This window comes from Mastigoproctus giganteus, chromosome 10, assembly GCF_048544385.1.
Source record: "Mastigoproctus giganteus isolate SK-2022 chromosome 10, ASM4854438v1, whole genome shotgun sequence".
Taxonomy (NCBI): Eukaryota; Metazoa; Arthropoda; class Arachnida; order Uropygi; family Thelyphonidae; genus Mastigoproctus; species Mastigoproctus giganteus.
Genome location: NC_143584.1, coordinates 10,323,493 through 10,347,929, shown reverse-complemented (window position 1 = coordinate 10,347,929; position 24,437 = coordinate 10,323,493). Strand labels below are relative to the sequence as shown.

The following is a 24,437-nucleotide window of genomic DNA, read 5'->3' as shown; positions in this document are numbered from 1 at the left end:
TAGTCTCCAGCCGCTGGAATTTGCAGAACTTGAGCCTCTCTTGGTAAGTGGACCCCCTTCATTCCCCTCACCAATCTTGTTGCCCTTCTCTGCATACACTCAAGCAAATGAGGCCTCCAGACCTGTACGCAGTACTCAAGTCGTGGCTTGATCATTGCCTTATACAAAGGGATCGTCACCTCCTTTTCCCTGCTAGCAAAATTTCTGTATATCATTAACAAAATCCCATGACCTGCCCTTGAAGCCTGTCTGCATTGCTCAGCAAATTTCATATTTGACTGCACAATTACCGCCAGGTCTTTTTAGTTTTCTACCACCCTAAGTATAATACTACACAGTTGGTACGTTCCTCTGGGATTACTTCTACCCATATGAAGTACTTTGCATTTGTCAATATTAAACTTCAGTTGCCACTTCTCAGCCCATCTGCCCAAATTTTCTAGATTCTGTTGCAGTAGCACACTGCCATTACTGTCATTAACAACCCTGCCAGCCTTTGTATCATCTGCAAACTTCAACACTAAGCCTAATATACCTTCATCAATATCATTGATAAATATACAAAACAACAGTAGGCTCAACACCGAACCCTGTGGGACTCCACTAATAACATTAGTCCAAGAAGAGCAGCATCCATTGATTACCACCCTCTGTCTTCTCCCACTCAACCACCCTTTTATTCATTGTAGCAACTTACCCTTAATACTATTCTGCTCAAATTTGTACAGTAGTCTTCCATGCACAACAGTGTCAAAAGCTTTCCTGAAATCCAAGTATATGATATCAAAATAATTTTTTACATCCAGTTCCTTTGTAATCACATCATAGTATCCAATCAAATTTGTCAGACAAGACTTTCCCTCAACAAACCCATGCTGTGTCTGAATTATTACTGCAGTCTTGTCTACATGATGATCCTACAATGCATGTTTAACCGGAACAGAAATTAAACTAACTGGTCTGTAATTACTCATGTCACCCTTTGATCCCCCTTTGTGAATTGGGGATACATTTGCACATCTCCAGTCAATGGTGACTTCCCCTGAGTCCAAGGATGCTCTCATAATTATGGCTAAGGGTTTGCTTAGTTCCTTTGCCACCTTCTTTAATATATATTTGGATAGATCCCAGGCACCCCAGGTGCCTTTCTTATGTTTAACTTTTACAATTTCTCCTCCACTCTGCTCTCAGTTATTATAAAATCATTAAGCACCCTGTTACAATTAGATAAAATTCTAGCATTTTCCTTCCTTAATAACTCGTGTGAATGTAGATGCAAAATTCTCATTCAGTTTGTTATATCTTTAGAAAGATATGACAGGACTGAGTTTTAGAAGGAATGAAATCAACAAAGTTGTCTTTGCCCACTAGAGAATTAACTGGGGATGGGCATTTAAGGAATTGGGAGTGGATATTCGAGAAGTTCAAGCTGATTGAGCAAGGCGAGGTTTCTCAAACTGGAAAGTGGAATGCAATGTGCTATCATCAGCAAAACTATGGATAGGATTTTGGGTCAATGGAAGAAGGTCATTAATATGCAAGAGGAAAAGAGTGGGAGAAAGAACTGAACCTTGGGGGATACCAGCATTAGTGGAGAAGTTAGAAGACAGAGAGCTATCTACCATCACCCTCAGTGAGCGGTCAGAGAGAAAACTGGATAACCAATTACAAACTAATTTATGCCGAACATGATTGAAAGCCTTTGAGGTGTCAAGAGCAACTGCTTTTGTTTCACCGAACTTTTCCATTGAATTTGTCCATAAATGAGTAACGTTAGCCAGAATATCACCAGTGGATCGACACTGCCGGAATCCATGCTGGCGATCGTTGATTAGACAGAAGGTTTCTAGGAGTTTTAGAGTTGGCGGTTAATTGATTTCTCCATTATTTTAGAAAGAGTAGAAGTAATTGCAATGGGGTAATAATTGGATGGGAGAGATTTGTCACCCTTTTTAGGAACTGGCTGGATATAAGCAAATTTCCATGCAGAAGGAAAAACTCCTTTGGAATAAGAAAGTAAAAAAAGGCAGCAAGAACAGGAGTAAGTTCTGGAGCACAGGTTTTGAGAACAAGTGGAGAAATACCATCAGGACTTGGAGCTTTCTTAGCATCAAGATTCATCAAAATCCTTTTGACATAAGACCACAGAAGGCATTGAATGGAGCGTGTTGGAAATGGTGGGAAGTGTTTTACAAAGATTATTAATACGAGTTTGAAGAAAAATGGGATGGTAGCAAGTCAGCTTTATCCTTGGCTGAAGTGACACTAGAACCATCTGGTTTTGACTGAGGTGGAAGCAGAAATGGGCAAATGTTGTGGCTGATAGCTTTGGCAAAAGACCAAAATGCTTGGCTATGATTAGGACAAGAAGCAAGTTTTCTACTCTTAGCCTGTTCAAAATCTAGTTTGGACTGATTAAAAATTACTTTACAATTGCTGCGAGCTTTGGTGTAGGCAGAAAATGAAACTGAAGAATTGGAAACAAGCCAATTCCGATATGCAACATTCTTATTTTGAACAAAACAGCCTTAGCACATTTGTTGGAAAACAAAGGTTTAGATAAAGGACAAGATTTTAAAGTGGAGTGTGGAATAATGGATTCCATTTTCCTTCAAGAATAATTTCACTAACATGATCTGAGCAAACATTGACATCAGAAGTTTTGAAACAGTAATCTGACTAAGGAAAAGAAGAAAAGAAATCTTACAGGTCATCCCATTTTGCATTCTTGTAATTCCGAACAACACAAGGTTGGGAATAGCCATGAGAAAAAGGCTCCATTGGAGAAGAGACAATCACCAAGTTGTGATCTGAGGTGCCTAAAGGACCACTCACTTCGACCATGTACTTAGAAAGGTTGTTGTGAGAAAAAGATCAAGCATGTTGGCTGTATGGTTGGACTGTCCGGGATTCTGGTAGGTAAATGGACAATCTGTGCAAGGTCACTAGTAATTGCAAAAGCCTCGGCATCTCGACCAGCTGGGTCTGTGTGACTAGAAAATGGAAGCCAACTGGAGTTGTGAACATTAAAATCGCCAAGGAAAATTACCTCATTGTTAGGAAAGTTGGACTGGTCAGGTTGCAAAGAGAGAAAGTCAGAGTTCCAAGTGATTAGTGGAGTTGGGAGAACGGTAGAGACAACAGACGAATTTTACACGAGGTAGAGAGATTTTAAGCCAGAGGAGATTCCAAATTACCAAGTCTCTGACGGAATATTGGAACAGATGTATGCACAAGTACCATCTTTGAGGCGAAAGGAATCATAGAAAATAACTTGGGCGGCTGAGATGAGAAAGTGGCTGAATAAACCGATAAATGAAATTCTGTCAGAAAAAGTACGTAGGGTTTGGCAGACTGTAAGTGGAAATGGACATCATTGAGATTAGAACTGAGACTATGTATATTTGTGAAATGAACTAGGAATTGTTTGGGAGGTTTAGATATTTTTACAGATAAGTTTGCTGTATTAGTTTAACAATTCATGGTGTATTCAATAGTAAAAAAAAAGTGGGGGGGGGCATGCCGTATGAAGTAATGAAATTTTTGGATATGCCATACACATGGTAAGAATATGCCCAGATCCTTGACATCACGTGGTCTCGACATGCCCCCGCATACACACTACTCAGACTCCCTCCAGTCACTATCTGGCAGAGTATATGTAGCAAGATTATACACTAGCTGATCCAGAAGCCTCCTAGAGAGTTACCAATAGATTCGCTCTGGTGTACTAACTAGCGACTGCCCCGCAAACACCGTTTTAGAGCTGTACCCTCAAAATGTAAGGAAGTTTGGATCTCGCCATGATGTTCATCATAACTTCAAAAGACATCAATCATACTGCATGATGGAAGAGATGGGGAAGGTGTGCTTGTGCATGGGGGTTATACTCAGGATTACTAATAGTCCCACCATCGTGAAGGTGCAAGCAGAGGATTTGGCTGTCACAGACCATCCAGACAGTCTATGACTGGCTGTGTGTTAAGTCAACTCAAACAACTTAACTCACCTAGCCCTCGTAGGTAACACAGTTAATAGAATCACCGTCCTGCCACACCGGGTGGAAAAGCCCTGTGTTCAAATCCCAAGACGGGAGGAACCTTTTATGGGCTTCTTCACAACGTGGCTGAGTCAGTCAGTCTCATGCAAGGGTAGGGTTGCCAGACGTCCTTTATTTTAGCCAAATTGTCTTTTATTGAAACGAGAAAGGACGCAATTTGTCCTTTATTTTCATTTTTCAATGCCTGTGCCTCGTAATGGCAGTGGCAGATTTCTGCACCCGCGTAGGAGGCAAAATAATTTGAAGAGCAATAAAAGAGCTTGAAAAGAATGAAACGTGTGCCAGTGACATTTTTTATATTATGAATGATTTAAAAAATTCACTGCAGAATCGTTTTGATCAAGAATTGTTTGGGTATCAAGTTCATCAGCATTTTCAGAAATTAGACCCTGTAGTTAAAAGCACAGTAATAAATGATTTCAAAGCATTTTATAATGCTGCATTGAAATATTTAGGAAAGAAATTTAATTTTAACAAAAATACCCGTTTTGAAACTCAGCAAATTAAGCTTTAAAAATGGTTGCCCTAACATCTTGTGAGTATGGGCTTGGCACACCCAGGGTCCTGAGCTGGATATCATCATTCTTCTCTTTCTTGGTGATTTCCTTCTACTTCTCTCTCTCTCGCTCTCTGGATCCTAGGGAAAATTAATTTTTTTTTTTTTTGGCTGGTGCAGCATAAGCCTCAATCTTCCTTGCACCATATGGCTAATAATAACCATGATTAATTTGTTGAAATAGCAGAATATTTTAAATTAATAGAAAAGTTGGATATGAATGATTTATTTGATGAGGTTTCAGTACTGAAAACAAATTATGAAACTGTGTCAACCTCTGGAAAATTAAAACTTGTTCGAGTACTTCGAGTCAATGGCATTTCATTTTGAAAAGTGTTGATTTTAAGTTTTCAAATATTTTCAAGGTCATTTCTTGTTTTTTCAGTGCCGAGGACTTCGGCAAATTCAGAAAGGATTTTTAGTGTAATGAACTTGAAGTGGAGGGATGGGCAAAATAGATGTTCAGTTTCACTCATAAAAAGCGAACTAATGATCTACTTCAGTTTTAAAGAAAATTAAAAATGATGCCGAAGTTCTTAACGCTGCTCGAACTAGTACAAAATATGTTCAATGTGAATGATTTCTAGCTATTGAACTAGTGCGTTTTTTTTTTTTTTTTGCTTTTTTCACCTACCTAAAATTACTTTAGCTTGATGTCAATTAATGCACTAAACTTGCATTAAAATATTTGGATCAATTCATGCTTTTTATATCATTCATATCTTTCATTATCCTTATATATCAATCCATATCCTTCCCCATGGAAAGCCATGGTTTACCATTAAATATTTTAGATTCTAAATTAAACTAAAATTTGCAAATATTTATAGTCAATATGAAAACTATAATTTTTAATCCAAAATAAAAATATATAAACAAAATGTTTAATTATTAACTAAAAAATCATTCAATGTTCCTTTTTTTTGGGGTGGGAGGAGGTGGAGTGACTGTTGAAGAGTGGTAGCATTAATTATTTTTGAGTGTCCTTTAATCCAGTCATAGAAATCTGGAAACCCTAGGCGAGGGTAACATGGTTTTTTCTCTCGGAAATTTAGACTTTTCGTCCAGCAAACAGCAAATCAACCATAGAACACGTAATTTTCTAACATTATATACAGCGCAATATGACCTAAATTGATCATATGCCAACTGTATTTTGTGTCCTGTAATAACAAGCTTACAATAAGTCTTCTTAATCAGGTGAATTATGTATTATAGACTTAAAGTGAATACCACTCCTAACAACAAGACAAGTTTCATTATTTTTGGCTGCTCATTAAATTAAAAACTCTCAGACTGATTGTGTAATGGAAAGACTGAAAGCTTTCATATTTAGAACTAATGTAAATTTTTCAAACTCATCGGTAAGAAGAATAGCAACCTATTCTTCTTACCGATGAGTTTGAATAATAACCTATAAGAATAGTGACACTACTGCTCTCTAACATCCATTTCAGTTTAGCTTGTGATGGTTTTCTTGATAAAAAAAAAAAAAGTCCATTTTGTAATTTGCTGGGGTATAAAACTTAAAAATTAAGATTTTTGAGTTATCTTCTTGTAGCTAAGTGATATGCAGTGTTATTGTTTATCATGCATTTCATACATTTTTTGTTTACACAAACTCCCTTATATGAAGTATTAATTTTCAAATTGTGGATTTGATGAGCAACCTGCATTATTATATAGTACATACATTTTTTTTTTATCACCTATGTATATACCTTCTTGCTTGCAATAATAGTCTTAGTATAAATTATATGTAAGTGTTTGATATTATAATTATTATTTTTAACTATCCCAGTAATTTTACTTTTTTTTTCCCCCTCTAGAAAAGCCTGCCTTTTGATGGTGCATTTCTCTGAAGAATTAATATAGCAATACAGATCTTAAGGATGACTTCAAGTGATGAAAAGAAAGCTGTAGAAGATAAGAAATATGCTCAGTTGTCACGTGAATCCACCAGATTAAATGCAGAATCTTGTCCTGGTGCCTTTTCAGATTTATCAGAAAATGTAGTGGCTATGCTTGCAGAAGATGCAAACTATCGACTAAGAGAACAAGTTCAGAATGCATGTCAATTTATGAGGCATGCAAGGCGACGAAAACTGACAAGTGAAGATTTTAATAAAGCCCTTCGGTGGAGTGATGTTGAACCCCTATATGGTTTTAGCAATCCTGACCCAATATCGTTAATATATGTGAAAGAAGCTGATGTATTTTTTCCTGAAGAAACAGAAGTGAATTTAGTGAACTTGATTACAAGTGGAATAACTGTGGTTTGTCCAGGACAGTCTCAAGTCCAAGCTCAATGGTTAGCAATTGAAGGTGTCCCCAAGAATGACCAATTACCTTCAGCTGCAACACAGAATAAAAAGAATGGCCATGTTAGTACAACCGTCAATGAAGATTTGATGGTTTATTATGATCATGTTACTAAAGTTATTCTTGGTAATAATGAAAAACTTTTGAAACTTGCCCTTGATGACTTGAGTAGTAATGCTAAAATTGCTCCATTATTGCCCTATCTTGTCAATTTTGTAAGTGTTGGTATAAAGAAAATGAGTCATGATCTTACACAACTAACCAAATTGCTTCAGACTATACGTTTTTTAGTTAGCAATCCTTTCCTTTTCTTAGGACTAGAACCGTATTTAAGTTTACTAGTCCAGTCAGTATTATATTGTATATTAGAACCTCTTGCAGCTTCAATTAATCCAATAAATGATCATTGGACTCTCAGAGATTCTGCTGCACAGCTTCTTGCTCGTATTGTTGAAGAGTGGTCAACTCCTGTTAATAATTTGCATCAACAGACACTTACAGGTTTAAAAGATGTTTTTATTGATTTATCAAAACCATTTTGTTCTCATTATGGAGCTGTTATAGCAATTGTAGCATTAGGAATGGATGCTGTGGAAAATGTATTATATCCCCATTTATCACATTACTGGCCTCATCTGGTTATGGCTCTCAGTGAATGCTCCTATTTGAGTGCTCAAGTAAAGGCTGATGCACAGAAAGTGTATGGTGCTTTGTTACTTGTAGCAGAATTGCTAATTCGTTCCCGCCAAAAAATTGAATTTCCTTCTTTGGATAGTCTGGGTGATTTGCCTGTTGAAGTAAGTACCTTGCCTGAAAAAAAAGAACCCAAAAATATAATTAATGTAAAAGCAGAACCTGGTATATCTCAGGGTCAAAATTTATTTGAGAAGAATCCTACTTTTCAGATATACAGTGAGCTCTATGAGTGTTTTGGCGATGCATTATCTGTACGTCTTCCATATGTTCCAGTTATTGGATTATACAAACCCAAAGAATATCCTTTAGTTGAATTATTTTCAGCCCCAGAATTACTTCAGACTGGTGAAGAGCTTTTAGAAGCTTTCTATGAAAAGGATGAGGAACTTAAAAGTAACAGTCTTGAAGATGATAACTCATATGATGAACGAGATGACATTTCAATGTTAAGTGATGAACATGAAACTGATCCTGTGGACCTTCAGATAAAAAGTACTGTCAGTGATCCAAATCTGGGTATCAAACTTACCATTGCAAAATTAAGACGCACAAAACCCCCTGAGGAACCAAAACCTGCAAAACGCAAAAAGTTAACAATTAAACCTCCCAAAGAACTGTGGGAAGCAGAGCCAGTATTTGATTATGTCTCGCTCATTACTGACCGCTTCATAGACTTCAGTTTTGAAGGTGCGAGCCCATTACCAAGAAGCAGCTTAAAGAGAAAAGTTTTTTTTTCTGTGAAACAAATGTTTTTAGATTCATGTTCTTTAGTTTCAGAAATTAATGTAAAATTTAAAAAAACTGGTAAAAGAAAAAAAGTTGATCCTAAAGTTCTTTATCGTCATAGGTTTAAATCTGGAAACTTAATGGTCACCTTATAAATAACATTAAAAACTCAAGGGGAGAGTTCTTTATCTGTATTGTTGATCATAAAATATCATGCATTTTTATATGTATATTAGTGTTTCCATTAAATCAAAAAAAAAAAAAAAAAACTCATAGTGAATTTATTTTAATTGTTGTTATTGTTATTTATATATCACATTAACATCTAAGGCTGTATTGAATTGTATTATGCCTATAGGAGTGTGTTTCATTTACGGGCTAAAAAAAACCAAGAATAACTCACAGGCATTCTACTCCCTTCTGCCTAAGATACTTAACTACAGCAGCCCAAAAATTAAATGCAGAGTCCAGCAGGAATTCAAATCCAGACTCTCCAAGTGAATTGTATTTATATTAGCATTCAGATATATTGGTTTTTGGGAATCTTCCCCCCCCCTCTCAAATTGTTTACTGTTAACATATTCAAATGCCTATACAATATGAGCTCAATATTTAGTAATGAATTTGCTTATTGCTGGATACAATGTGAGGCTTTAGCCTCCCTGTACAATAAAGTACTGCGACGTTTTAAATTATGACATCCTTGCTTCTTGGGAAAAACTTATTACAATGATTAAGACTAACCATGAAAGAAAGTTTCTTACAATCTAATTTACAATTCTTCACCTCCCCTTTCAGTTTAAATTTATGCCCCATATTCTTAGTGTCATTTAACATAATTTTACTACCCTCTTTCAGAGCTTTATAATAATAATAATAATTTATTTATCCCTATTTTATATGTTACACTTTTTTGGGAGATAACAGCAAAAAAAGGGAGGGATAACACATAAGCCAATGGCTTTTTAGGGGTGTTCCTTTATAACCCTCAGATCTCTTCTAAGGCACCTAGTTATCAAGCAATGTGCCTTATTCACATATGCATAAGGCACTTGTCTTCACCAGTCTATCTGTCTACATAAAACAAGTAGCCTCCCAGTGGACAGATTTTCATGGAATTCCATATTGAGCTCTTTTAGCAAGATTTCTTGTGCCACACAAATTTCATTCAAATCAAACAAGAAAACTGGCAATTAATTCTTTTTTTTTTTTTTTTTTTTTTTTTTTCATACTTATTGCATAGACTATCTACATATGTATATTGTAGCTGAATCAATGAATATGTTTGTTGCCATGTGCCAATTGGAGGAATAATTGGACAATATGGTGGATGTACAGAAAAGAATGCTCTCAGTTCCCACATAGAAGTAATTTTTGTTATCATTTTGCTAAATGTATAAATTATGAATTATCATGGCAGAAGTGGGAGTATGTGTTATATTTCAGTTATTAAAATTCAGGAAGAAATCAGTAAAGTACATTACATACAAGAGACAACACACACAACAATCTCAGGAATGTGTTGCTGTTGCTTAATTTATTAAATCAGAGAGGAAATACATGTTGCATTTTATTTTTATTAAAATTCAGAAAGAAATAAGTACATTACAAAATGTTATGTGAACATATGTTGAGGTACACCATGTGGCAAAATTCCTGGATTGGCACTTTTGCAGTCATTGGATGATTTTGAAAATAAATGGAAGTGGTATGTTGTAGTTCAAACTTCCTCCAACAGATGGTGGTACAGAGATTGTCCAGTAGGCTGACAGGCTATAAGTAACAACACTACTGACCAGTTAGTAACATTAACGTTCCATGTCACAATTTTGCAATGGAGCAAAGAATGAATAAAAATTAGCTTAAAACTGAAAACCTTCAACAGAAACTTATGAAATGTTAAAAACTGTTTATAGTGATAAAACATTGTCATACTGGTCAGCTTACTATAAACAGTTCAACGATGGACATGTGGATGTTTGCAATGACCCAAGAAGTGGGCATCCATCAGCCCTGTGATATGAGGACAGATTTGCAAAAGTTTGGGACATTGGCAAGAGACCATTTGACCCTCAGAATGATGGCTGATGACTTGGTCCATACAAAATTTGTGCCGCACAGCCTTGCGGATGAACAGAAGCGATGAAGAATATCATCATGTGAAGATTTCATTCAGACTTGTCAAGACTCCGAATTTCTTTAACAGTTGTTACTGAAGATGGGTGTTTCGGTAAGACCCAAAGACAAAATGTCAGAACATGAAGTGAACTTCAAAATCATCAAAAACATCCAAAGAGTTTTATTTACAGAAGTCCAGGATCAAGACACTGCTGATCACATTTTTCAACAAACTGATTCACAAGGAATTTGTACTTGAATGGAAGAGAAGTCAGTGCTGCACTCTACATACGGGTTCTTCAAAGACTACTGAAGTGCATTTCCCAGGTGAGGCCACAATTTCAAGAGAAAAGCTTGTTGTTCATGTTGCACAACAATGCCCCACCTATTCTGCACTTGTGAAAATATTTATGATGAAACATACCATTGTACAGATCAAACTCCCTCCCAGTTTTCATCTTTTTCAAGATGAAAACTGCCCTGAAAGGAAAGATTTTGGGTTGTTGAGGACAAAGAAAAATATAGCTACTACATTGAACATCATCTCTTTGGATGCTGCTGACTTTTCAAAAATTCAGAACGTTGTAATAAGTGCATGCAATCAGGTGGCAATAACTTTGAACAAAAATAAAATCATTTTATTAATTTAATTAATAATTAACTGCCAACAAGTTAATTAGTGATTTACTTTTCACTTAAATTAATCACAAAAAAAAAAAAAAATTCAGTTAAAAAAATGAATGCACCTGAAATGTAATCCACTGAAAACATCGTTTAGAAATAATCCTTTCTTACAAATATTCTGAATCTTCTTGTTTTAATAACTTCTGGAGCTCTAAATCATGTCTCTTGAAATTAACTTGTAGAATATGGCAATGCATGTTTGAGATTCAATAGCAAAACTTCAACTAACCTCACGAATAACGTCTCTTTTTTTTTTTTTTTTTTTTTTAACTTTGGCCAAAGTGAAGGAGCTCAAATATGGTTTTATTTTTATTCAAAGTAATCACCACCTGATTGAAAGCACCTGTTACACCATTCTAAATGTCCAAAGGAGTCAGCGAAAGCATCCAAAAATGATGTTCAATTTGACAGTTACATCTTTCTTTATATCTAACATCCTGAAATCTCTCCTTTGAGGGCAGTTTTCACCGTGGGAAAGAGGAAGAAGTGCTGGTGCCAAATCGGGAGAGTAGGATGGATGGTTGATCCATACAATGCCATCTTTAATCAGAAATGTCTTACAAATGGAATGGGTGGGAGCATTATGCAACAAGAATGAGCTTTACTCGAAATTGCAGCCGCCCTTATCTGGGAAATGTTCAGGTGCTTCAGTCTTGGCACACCTGTACACATGCTGCAGCATTGACTCTCTCCTTCAGGTACAAGTGCCTTGTGAATCACACCCTATTTGTCAAAAAACATGATCAGCATCATCTTGATCCTAGACTTCTATAAATGAAACTTTTTTTTTTTTTTCACTTTAATGATTTTGAATTCCACTGCATGCTCTGATGCTTCATCTCTGGGTTGTATGCCCAACACCCATCTTCATTGACAATACAGTCAAGGAAATTGGGATTGTCTTGACAAATCTGAATGAAGTATTCATATGATGACACTCCTCATCAGTTCTCATTCATGAGGCTGTGAAGCACAAATTGTGCACGGACCTTCCTTTACCCTAAATCTTCATGTGGAATTTGATGATTCATCACTTTATTCATATCCAGCTCATTAGCCATCATTCTGAGGTCAAATAACAATCTCTTGCTGCAATTTTCTGAACTTTTGCAACTGTCCTCATTTTAAGAGGTTGATGAACGCCTACTTCTTGGGTCATTGTGAATACCCACCCCCATGTCTGTCTTTTAACCGCTTAGACCAAACATGCTGGTTCAACTTAACGTTTTGTCACCATAAACAGTTTTTAACATTTCATATAGCCCCCACATTTCTGTTGCAGGTTTTCTCATTTTAAAGCAAAATTTGATATTTGTTTGTCATTCCATTCCAAAATCGTGACAAAGAACATTAATGCTGCTAATGAAACTGATTGTTACTTGCAACCTGACAAGCTATTGGACATTCTACAGCCATTTGTTGGAGAAAGTTTGAACTACAACATAGCACTTCCGTTTATTTTAAAAATCATTGAATGTGACCACAACACCCATCTAGGAACTTTATTTGCACACCTATATACACTGATGAGCCAAAACATTATGACCAGCAAGTCGTCATGCAAATCAAAGCAACTGCAGCTGAACTAAGGCAGGTCAGGACACGGTATGAAAAACCCCTGATAATGAGCTCCATTAATCAGTGTTATTCCTGTTCTTCATATGGGAAAGGCAGCAGATTTAAGCGAATTTGACAAAGGCCAAATTATAATGGCCAGGCAACTGGGTCAGGGCATATCCAAAATGGCAAGGCTAGTGTGCTCACAGTCAACCATGGTTAGTACCTACCAAAAGTGGTTCGAGGAGGGGAACCCACGAACCGCTGACGAGGAGTCAGACGAGTGAAGGCGGTTCGTGGGTTCCCCCCCCAGGCTTGAGGTAAGTGAAGACTCCCAGATGGTACATGGCAACAGAAGGGCGACTGTGGCACAACTAGCCGGTAATTGGAATGTTGGTGACGGGAGTAATGTGTCACAACACAGTACATTGAACCCTGCTGAAAATGGGGCTGCATAGCCGCAGGCTGCCCAAGCTAACCACGGTTCACCAGCGACAGTGCCTACAATGGGCACATGAGCATTGAAACGACCCTGAGTGATTGGCAGGTCATCTGGTCCGATGAATCACGTTTCCTGTTGCACCGTGTGGACGGCCGGGTACACGTGCATCATTTACCTGGGGAAGTGATGGTGCCTGGATGCATCGTGGCACGAAAATAAGCCAGTGTCATGCTTTCAGCAATTTTCTGTTGGGATACCCTGGGTCCAGTCATCCATGTACCAGGTACTCTGATGTCTACCACCTACCTAAACATCATTGCTGACCAGGTACACCTTTTCGTGGCAACAGTCTTCCCCTCTGGTGGTGCTGTCTTTCAGCAGGATAATGCACCATGCCACACCACCTGGATTGTTCAAGACTGGTTTGTGGAACATAAAGACTTCCAGATATTGCCCTGGCCTCCAAATTCCCTATACCTCAATCCCATCGAGCATCTGTGGTTTGTGTTGGAACAGGAACTCCGATCTGCGGCGTCTCAACCACGGACCTTGCAGAAGTTAAAGGATCTGCTGTTTACATGTTAGTACCAGATACCACCGTAGCCGAGTGGTCAGGAGTGGGAGTGCAGTAGCACACGCTCCTTGAGTAGACTGGGGTTCAAGCCCCTGACTGCTAAATACGGTCGATCTGCCAACCAGCATGGTAGATTATGGTCCATCTCCCTCAACATGAATTGTTGAGGAGGCTTCCATCCTGCAGTGGGTTGATAATGGCTGCAGTTTACCTTTTACCTTTTTTACCAGAAACCACAAGACATTTAGAAATCTTGTAGTGTCCAAGTACGAGCTGTTTTGGCTGCATGTGGAGGACCAACATATTAAGTAGGTGGTCACATTGTTTTGGCTCATCGGTGTAATAATAATATTTTGAGTAAAAAATAAATTTTTCTAAAATGTGCCCCCAAAAATTTGGGGATCTGTCCCAAAACACTAGTATAGATTCCACCCAATTTGTATTATGTTGAAAATTGGCTGCCAGCACAAGTGCAGATCATACTTTTAATAAAAATCAGTCACTAATGATCAATAACTTACCAACTTTCATAACTACACTGCTGACTTCTGAGGTGCCAGATTTCTAGGTTATGGACTTCAAAGTAATTAAATTCTTGCTATTTAAAAATAAAACTATACTGTTAGCCTAACATAATCTTGATAACACAAAAATAGGGTCGATTGTGTTGAAATATGCCTGTTAATTTTTGAATTATGAAAGATGGAGCATTTATGCTAGAATTACTTAAAAAGAATCCAATATGAGAGTAGGAGACTATCCACCAACAGTATAAACATGGTTTGCAGAATAACCTGGGTAAGTGTGTTTATCACCACAACCCTCTACCCACGTTACTCCAGAAACTGAGGACAGTTTTGTCCTCAGTTTCTGGAGTAATGGTCCAATATTCCTTGTTTCCTTTTTCAAAAATGTTGACTCCATGCAAAGCTGTAGTTAGACACAATTTCATGGAAGGCTGTGTAAATGCTTGTTTCTTTATGGGCTTTACAATGCAAAGGCAACAACGCCATAATGCACCTGCTGGAGATGTATGGTAGGCTGCTAGAAGTTTATGGAAGGCTTTTTAAAAGGGTGTTTCTACTTTTTCATAAACATTATTTATTTAAAAAAAATTAAAAACTATAATCGCATTACTGCCAGATATAATAAAATCTATTAAACAATCCAAACATAATAAATATACACTTAATTCGCTGACTCGTGCAAGATCTTAACTGTCATCATCTGTATCTTCTGTGGATTTCTCCTTCTCTAAATACTCTCCCTTGAATTTTACACACTTTTGCCACCGTCATACCCACACATTAAATGATTCTTGCAAGCCATTTTTCGAAAGACTGCGAAGTGCTTCCATTGTGGCTCTGCAAGCACCGTGTTGGATGTGAAATTCTTGTCTTTGAGGGCTTTCTTCAGATGTGGAAACAGAAAGAAATCAAATGGGGCTAAGTCTGGTGAAAAAGGGGGTTGTGGCAGAACTCGGAACCTATGGCAGTGATTGCTGCCTGCACACTATTAGCCATATGGGGCCAGGCATTGTCTTGACGGAGAAACCACAACGGAATATGGCTGTCCTACCAAGACACCCATTACCATATGCTTCATCCATCTCTTTAACTGTTTTTTAAGCCCCTTCTGACAACGAATCGCATATCACTATTCAATCTGTATGTCCGATATGACGATCAAAACGATCGTCAGTGACAGAGCTAAAAAAAATTCTCTTCGCGTAATACTAGAGCGACAAGTACTGGCAGGTGGACACACAGTCTGCTCAGTAGCGATCAGAGAGAGCGCCTCCAGCGGAAGTTATGGAAGGTTCACGCGGTAAACATAAAATCTTGCACCAGTCCGCGAATTAAATGATCATCCCTCTAACATCGCAAGTTACAAAATTGTACCTAATGATTGCAATCATTAGGTACATTCATTGTACCTAATGATTGCAATCATTAGATACAATGATACAAAATACAGAAAATATTTTAAAATATTTTCTGCCTACTTGAGCTATTTGTTAATTAAATTTAAAAGAATGTCTATACTGTTTATTTTTGTATGTTCCTTCTCGGATGCATCATTAAATTAGCCATTCGTTGATAACATAGTGAAGGCGCCTCCGTAGCCAGGTGGGAAGGAGCAGCAGCAGCAATGCGTAGCACACGCTTCTTGATTACATCGGGGTTCGAGCCCGTCACCACCAAATACGGAGGATGCGGAAAGATCAGGGAATGACCACCGCATATCCCGGAGCAATATGGACTTAGTTGCTAATGCTCTTAAAAACCAAATAACATAGTGAAGGTATTTGTCGACAAATTTTTTCTAGTTAAAAACTGAACGTGGTCTGTATGTTACAATGGCTGTCAGCAAATTATACTGTGTAACCTATAGAACAGTCTAGAACTGTTTACTAACAAAATTAAAAAGAGTGGGATGCTATACTAATTTAGAACTAAGTTTAAAGATGATTACCAGAAATTGGTACAACATAAAAAGTAAGAAATGTAAGTACTCTAAACAATAAGCAGCAATGTAAAGGTCTACATTTCAGTATATTTGGCATTAGGCTTGGATTTCTCCAGAGGAGGCTCAGACTCCCCTGCAATCTTCTGACTATGGCCCTAACTCCATACCACATTAGGGTGGAGCAGTGAATAAATATACACTTAATTCGCTGACTCGTGCAAGATCTTAACTGTCATCATCTGAATCTTCTGTGGATTTCTCCTTCTCGAAATACTCTCCCTTCAATTTTACACACTTTTGCCACCGTCATACAGGTTAATGGAAGTCCAACACTCTCTTAGTCTATGGTCGTAATACAGTGGCTAGGCAGTGTACCATTTTCACTGTGAAGGCCAGTTCCATTCCATGGATAATATTGGGGACTCCTAACAGTGGAAATTTTGGTTGTGCTAGCAGTTGCGAGCTCAGTTTGGCTAGTGGGCGATCGTTCTGAAATGCCATCTAACGATGATGTTTAAGAGCGATCCAATGTTAAGCTATAAGGACATCAGTGTATTCTGTCGTTGGTTTATCTATTTTAATAAATGAAAACCTGAGAAAAAGAATTAACACTCAAGCCTTTTCCACGTGGTATGCGTGATTATTGTCGTTGGCTTAACAGCATGTCGCACCAGTTTATCACATTAATACAAGTGCGTGTTCACGGATCAATCTGCATGTTGCGTAGGCTGAAAAACGTGGAATAACTTATGGAGAAAAACTGCCTATATCAGCATGAATTCAGTTCAGGTTCAAAAATTACCCCAGATTCGAAGCCAAAATTCTTTAAATGAGTGACAAGTAGCAAAACCACTAAACTGTTACAGAAGACAATGGATGAAAGGATAATCACTATCCTATACAAGACAGTTTGGAGGAAGCAGCTGATCCTCAGATGCCTACCCCATTTACGGAGAAAATTACCTACATATTTCTTTCTGACATATAGATCGCGGACATATTGAAGGTAGAGATTCACTCACCATCAAAGCAAGGACACGGGTGAAATGCCTCTAAATGAAAGTGGATACACAGTTCAAAGTAGAAAATAATTCCGAGTTTTATGCTGCTGTAAAACGAATTAAAACATTACAGTGATACAGTAATGTTCATTGGGGTTCTTTAAGCGAGTTCATCACGCTGCTATACTTGGTCAGTTAGCATTAGAACTTAGCATTAGCAAAGGCACGTGATCCAACAAAGCAAGCTTATACAGCATCAGCAAAAAAAAACCAAAAAAACCCTTATATCACCCATCCATTCGCTCCAAATGTCTGTCAAGTTCTGCCTTGAATCTATTTAAGCTATCAACTTCTACGACAGATGGAAGTTTGTTCCAGCAATCAACCACCCGCTGGCTAAAGGCAAACTTCCGCACATCTATTCTACAACCATCCTTCCTCTATTTGAATTTATACCCTCTCAGGTGATTATTCTGAGCAAGAGGAAGAATCCCATCAGCACTGAGCATGCTCCAACCATTCAAGGCTTTATACATCTCTATCAGATCACCTCGCCGGTGCCTAGTCTCCAGACACTGTGATTTGCAAAACTTCAGCCTTTCTTCGTAAGAGCAACCCTTTGTTCCATTCACTAATCTTGTTGCCCTTCTCTGGACTCGTTCCAGCAGCTCTACATCCTTCTTGAAATGAGGCCTCCAGACCTGTATACAGTACTCAAGGTGTGGCCTGACCATTGCCTTATACAAGTGAATAATCACCTCCTTATCCCTGCTAGAAAAATTCCTGTATATCATTGACAAGACACCATGAGCTACTCTTGCAGCCCGTCTGCACTGCTCAGAGAACTTCATATCTGCCTGTACAATTACCTCCAGGTCCTTTTTATTCTCTACCACTGTCAGTGCAGTACCACAGAGTTGATACGTTGCTCTGGGGTTGCTGTTTCCCATATGTAGTACTTTACATTTGTCAACGTTAAACTTCATTTGCCACCTCTCAGCCCATCTGCTCAACCTTTGCAGATCCTGTTGCAGCAGCATAGCGTCAGTAGTGTCCTTAACAACCCTGCCAACCTTTGTATAGTATGCAAACTTGGACATTAAGCTTGATATACCATCATCAATATTATTTATAAATACAGAAAACAATAATGGACCCGACACTGAACCCTGAGGGACTCAACTAATCACATTAGTCCACGATGAGCAGTGTCCATTGATTACCACTCTCTGTCTTCTCCCCCTCAACCACCCCCTTTATCCATAGCAGCAATTTGCCTCCAATGCCACACTGTTCCAATTTGTGCAGCAGTCTTCCATGTGCAACAGTATCAAAAGCCTTTCTAAGATCCAAGTATATAATATCAAAGTTATTCCCTGCATCCAGTTCTTTTGTGACTGTATCATAGTATCCAATCAAATTGATCAGGCAAGACTTCCCCTTAACAAAACCATGCTGTGTCCGAGCTATAACAGAAGTCTTGTCTAGATGATCCTGCAGTGCTTCTTTAACCAGTGCCTCCATTAATTTTCCAGGAACAGAAGTTAAACTCACAGATCTATAATTTCTTGTGTCAGCCTTTGATCCTCCTTTGTGAATCGGGGTCACATTTGCACATCTCGAGTCTATGGGTACCTCCCTGAGTCCAAGGAAGCTCTCATAATTATGGGTAAGGTTTGCTTACTTCCTTTGCAGCCTCCTTTAATATGACTAGATAGACCCCATCCACCCCAAGTGCCTTTCTTGTGTTTATCTTCAACAATTTCTCCCCCACTTTACTCTCAGTTATTACAAGATTATCTAGCTTACTGCCAGAGTTGAATACACCTCTGACATTCCCCTCGCTGAATAACTCATGTGTGAATATCGATGCAAAATATTCATTTAGTTTGTTAGCTACCTGAGCAGGATCATCATCAACAGTTGAACCATCGATATCAAGTGGACCTTTCCGATTCATCCCCTTCCTTCTAGAGTTTACATAAGTAGAGAACTCTGCTGTTTTTCTTTGCATCCCTTGCCAAATATTTCTCGTAATCTGCCTTCACCTGCCTAACCTCCTTTGTAACTTGGTTACAGATCAACTTATATCTATCATAGGCTTCTGTCACGTGTTAATTTATATGTATCCCATACATTTTTCTTCTCTGCCACATGTCTCATTAGTTCATCTGACATCCATTTAGGCCTAACCCTTGAACAATATTTCTTAGTTGGTATGTAAAGCCTAGTAGCATCCAAGATAAGTTCTTTGAATGCTTCACATTTTGAATTTCCTGTTGGTAACATCATCAGTTGGTCCTACTGTATAGAATTTAAATAGTCTCAGACCATCGTAGTCGCTTTTACGAAAGCAATAACCCTTCCCTTTACCCCTGATGGTAGTCACCTCTTTGAGTAAATCCCACTTCAGCACCCTGTGATCACTGCCACCTAGTGGTTCCTTTATCTGCAGATCCTTAATGCATGAAGAATCACTACTGATAATGAGATAAAGAGTATTACTCACTCTAGTTGTCTCCCGAACATGCTGATGTAGAAAACAATCATCCAATAAATCTACAAAAGCCTTGCTAGTGTGTGTGACCAACCCACAAATTCCAGTCAATATCTGGGAAATTAAAATCCCCCATTATAAGACTCTCTGATTTATTGGTCCACTCTATTTCCCTGTACAGTTTCTTATTATACTCATCAGAGTCATTAGGCCTATAGCACGCTCCTACTCTCAATTTTGATCTCCCAATGCTTATGTCACACCAAACTGACTCGACACTGCACTGTCTGGCGATGTCGACTGGCTTCACTTCCTTGGATTTTATGTGTTTCTTAACTCATAGCATAACCCCTCCTCCCTTCCTATCCTTTCTGTAGACGTTGTACTCCCCAAATTCCAGTTCTTCATTCCTTATATCTGTGTGACACCACGTCTCTGATATCCCAACAATATCTGCCTTTGATGCTTTGAGCAATACCTCAAATTCATCAAATTTATTTACCAAACTCCTAGCATTGGTTTACAGTGTACATGCAAGCATACATGCACCTGTTCCTATTCTTAGCTACGCTAACACAACCCATGTGTTTACTTGTACCGCAATGACTCCCAGCAGTCTGAAATATCCTGCATCTTGTTTTCCAGGCTTCTGCTCATTCCAATAGAAGCAGTGCAACTATAAACATATCCGAGGCAAGAGCCTCGGATATCTCTATGGTTATTGAATAGAACGATTGTGAATTTAATGTTGGAATATTTAAAAAAAATATCAGTCAGATGAGAAATTTGAAGAAACTGTTAAAGAAGCAACAATCTCGATTTTGAACCGATATTTGTACCTTAATAATTCATTCGTCCTCGAAAATAAACATCATGAGGCTCATGATGATCCTATTCTTGATCCAACAGAAAGATTAAAAATTGAGTGTTTCTACTGTATATTGGATGTAGCTATAACTTCCAATGAAGAAAGGTTTTATCAGGTGAAAGGTCATTGTGAAACTTTCGAATTTTTATACAATATTGGAAATATTAAACAATTTTCCAAAGATCTCATTAAGAAGCACTGCCAGGACCTACATTTAGCGCTCAGTACTAGTAATGATGCTGACATTGACGGAATACAATTCTATGATGAATTGATAGTTTTATCTGAGTTAATAAGTCCTAAAATTTCCTCTCTAAAGATATTAGAATTTTCTCTCTCCAAACACTGCTATAACATTGCCAGTATCAGTGGCTTCTGGTGAGCTGTTACTCAAAACTGAAATTATTAAAAAAATATTCGAGGTCCACTGTGTCTCAAAATTATTTGTCCTGACTCGTACTAATTTCAACTGAAAGCAGCATTGCAAAAAATATAGATTTCTCAAAATTATTAAAATCGTACTCAAGCATAAAAGCCAGAAGAATTCAGTTCATATAAAATCTTTTACTTTTAAGAAATGTTGGTCTTCTGAATTTTTTCGCACTAAAATCTGAACACTAACATTTTTTATTACAGAATGTATAGTTGTGTAATTACCCATATTTTTTTGTAATTGTGATTTTATTAAAATAAAATGACTACATTAATAGAAAATGTTTTTATTTCATGAAATAGTACAAATTTTATATTTTAATTTTTTTTTTTTTAAATTTTGAAGTAAAAAAAAAGGCAAAAGTTGACGGGGAGGAAGCACTACCACCAGATTGCTTATTGGAAGCCTGAAGTAGTAAAACAAATGTTTAGTCTCCAAAAACTCTGGCAGCCTAGTCTCTTCCTTCATACAGAAGGAATGATATCTTTTGAGTTTATGATGGATATCGTGGCGAGATCAAATAATTCTAACATTTCGAGGGTACAGCTCTAAAACGGTTTTTCGAAGTCGGCCGCTAGGGAGTCCACCAGACCAAACCTATTGGTAACCCTCTAGGAGGCATCCAGATAAGCTAGTGTATAATTTCGCTGCCTGTACTCTGCCAGCTAATGTCACTGCGGGAAGCACAATGGTTATACTCATCATCCTTCCCATGCCGAGTTCGAATCCGTCAATCACACGAGGAACTTTTGTGGGCTTTTTTACCCCTCAGAAATTGGATTTTTTGTCCAGAGAAACAAGAAGCTAAAGAACACAATCAAGTTATGAAATAATACACATGGGTGGATGAGGTTGTTTTGGGTAAGCCAATTATGGCATTTTTTTTTTTGTCTGCTGGTGTAGCGTGCATGCGGGAGGCGTTGTCGAACTACATTATGTCAAGGAGCTGGATATATTCTTTTTGTGTAAGCCACACCGAAAACTTTCATTAATTCATATATGTATCCCCCCCCCCTCTTTTCTACGTTTACTTTATATTCTGACTGCAACGGGATTAGAACTAATAAGACAAACTTCTCTGCAAAAAAAAAAAAAACTAAACCTCAAAAGAAATTCCGCATTCATTCCACAAACGTGTGATCTCAGTTCCAATTTTAATGATGTTCATTTGCATCTACAGTCTGCCAAGCCCTATATACTCTTTCTGACAGAATCTCAATTACTGTTTTCTTCAACCACTGCCCATCTCAGTTTCCCTAATTATTCGCTCTGTGATTTTAAGTTGCTACTTGTGCTGATATTCCTTGTCAGAGACTTCTTAATTTGGGGTTTCCTCTTTTTGATCTTCTGTGGTTTAAAATCTCTGTACCCACATCGTGTCAAATTCGTATGTTGCAGTTATCGTATGTCAAACTACAAATCACTTAAATTTTTTCTTCTTTTTTTCGTTAAAATTTGACTTTCTCTAGCAGAGGGGTAACTAGGATTTGGCAAGAGTGGCTTCAACCACAGGCGCTGATTCATCGTAGCTGCCAAATGGCTTTAAACACAATAAATGAAACTATAATTTATTCTAAATTTTGGCAGTCATTATTATTAAAATCAATTATTATGAAACCTGTTGCTTTTATATAAAAAGTATCATTTTTATGGACTTAATAACTTAATACAGTATTATAATATACATTTATGAAATGTAGATAATAGTATTAATATATATACATTTATGTACCATTTATGTATTAATATATACATTTATGAAAACGAAGGCGCATATCTGATATTGTAAGAATTTTGGCCACAGATTCGAAATTCCTAGTTACTCCGTTCTCCAGTCGAACCTTCCCAACGGTGAGGGAGGTAAATGTTCCTTGGTAATTTTAAATGTTCAAACTCCAACTGTCTTCAGTTTATAGTTACATGAACCCAGCTCGTCGAGATGCTAAGGCTTTTTCAATTACTAATGACCAAACTCAGCTTGTTCGTTTACTTACCAGAAAATCCTAACCACACACCCAACGCTCTCGATTTTTTTTCACAGCAACCCTTCAAAGTACACGGTTAAGGTGAGCGTTCTCTAGCCACCTCAGATCACAAGGTGCCAATGCCAATTCTGAATTGGCATCGGTAATTCTCCATTATCTTCCAAACTAGTGCGAACACATGCTGCAATCAGTCTGTGTTCTTTCACTGTGGAATCCCAAACCCACAGGACCAATTTTATTCCTTCTGCTTCCGTTTTCTGGAACAGCATTTCTACACATTTTTCAGTATTTCCTGAAAATTATATTCTGTCTTCTCGGTCTTCACCCAGTTCACAGTAATAGTAACACAGTTCCCAGTACTAATGCCTTTCTTGTTTAGGGTTTTCAAAGGGGAAAAAAAAAAAATTGCGCAAACGATAGAGACAAGAGAGGAGTAGAGAGCCAGCAGAACTACCCGACCTCAACCTTGGCACCTTCACAATGTCCGGCCCTGGTTAGCTGACCCACTTCTTCTACCTCTCGAAGCTTCTGACACAGATTAAGCATGGCATTACACAGACAAAACGTCGATCCTCTGAATACCGCATGTTATTATTATTATCTCTCTATACATTAAAAAAGTTTTCTTCCTAGTGATATTTATTCAAACCAATGGGAAGAAGAGGGCGAGGCAATTATGTCACTACAAATGCAATTAATTATTGACAACTGCCTCCATAACGTTCACCAACCTCGTGCACGTGTTTCACTGTCTAACATTTGATGTTCCATTTTAAAATCGGAAAACGAGTTCCCGATTTTGAAAGTGGGGGGGATAAACCCCTAGGCATGTCAACCTAGGAGGAAAGAGGACAGTGCTAAACAGTGCGTGGCACCTGCCAATCACTGCCTTCTTCCTGACTTTTAGTCGAAGTATGGAGTGGTACCCAAGATCTGAATTTTTACCAGGCCTTTTCCTAAGTGATCTATGTAAAGGCAGGTAAATAATTACATAGTGATATTTATTCGACTTTGAGAATTCCGCGCACTACAAATGCATAGGTAAATAATTACATAGGTCATTTTCTGATTAGATATCGATCAGTGCGTTTCGACGGGTGTCTTTTGCATAGAAAATATTTGACTTACTCCGTCATACCTCTACGTATTACGTAGAAAAGCGTGCGCGGGGGCTGGCGAGCAGGGGGCTGAACCCCCTAGGCCTGACGTAGCCGAGTGGTCAGGAGGGCGAGTGCAGTATCACACGCTCTTTGCGTGTACTGGGGTTCAAGTCCGTGTCTGCTAAATACGATTAACATTGAATTGATTGATTTATTGTAAACTCCACTGACTTGGTGGTCGTGCCAAAGTATAAACAGGAACATTATTATTATTATTAGCCATATGGTTCAAGGAAACCTGAGGCTTATGCTGCACCAGCCAAAAAAAAAAATTTCTGAGTTACTCTGG

General features: G+C 37.9%; 1 protein-coding gene across 1 annotated transcript in view; it reads left to right on the top strand.

Moving 5' to 3' along the window:
- Window positions 1–20,952, top strand: part of LOC150078680 (TAF6-like RNA polymerase II p300/CBP-associated factor-associated factor 65 kDa subunit 6L) — a 29,850-nt gene extending 8,898 nt beyond the window's left edge. Inside the window, exons 2-3 of the mRNA XM_090382246.1 lie at window positions 6,446–8,419; window positions 20,476–20,952. Of these exons, the coding sequence (XP_090238372.1) occupies window positions 6,509–8,419; window positions 20,476–20,952 (2,388 nt within the window). The 5' untranslated portion in view covers window positions 6,446–6,508. The remainder of the gene's footprint in view (window positions 1–6,445; window positions 8,420–20,475) is intronic.
- Window positions 20,953–24,437: the final 3,485 nt, after the last annotated feature.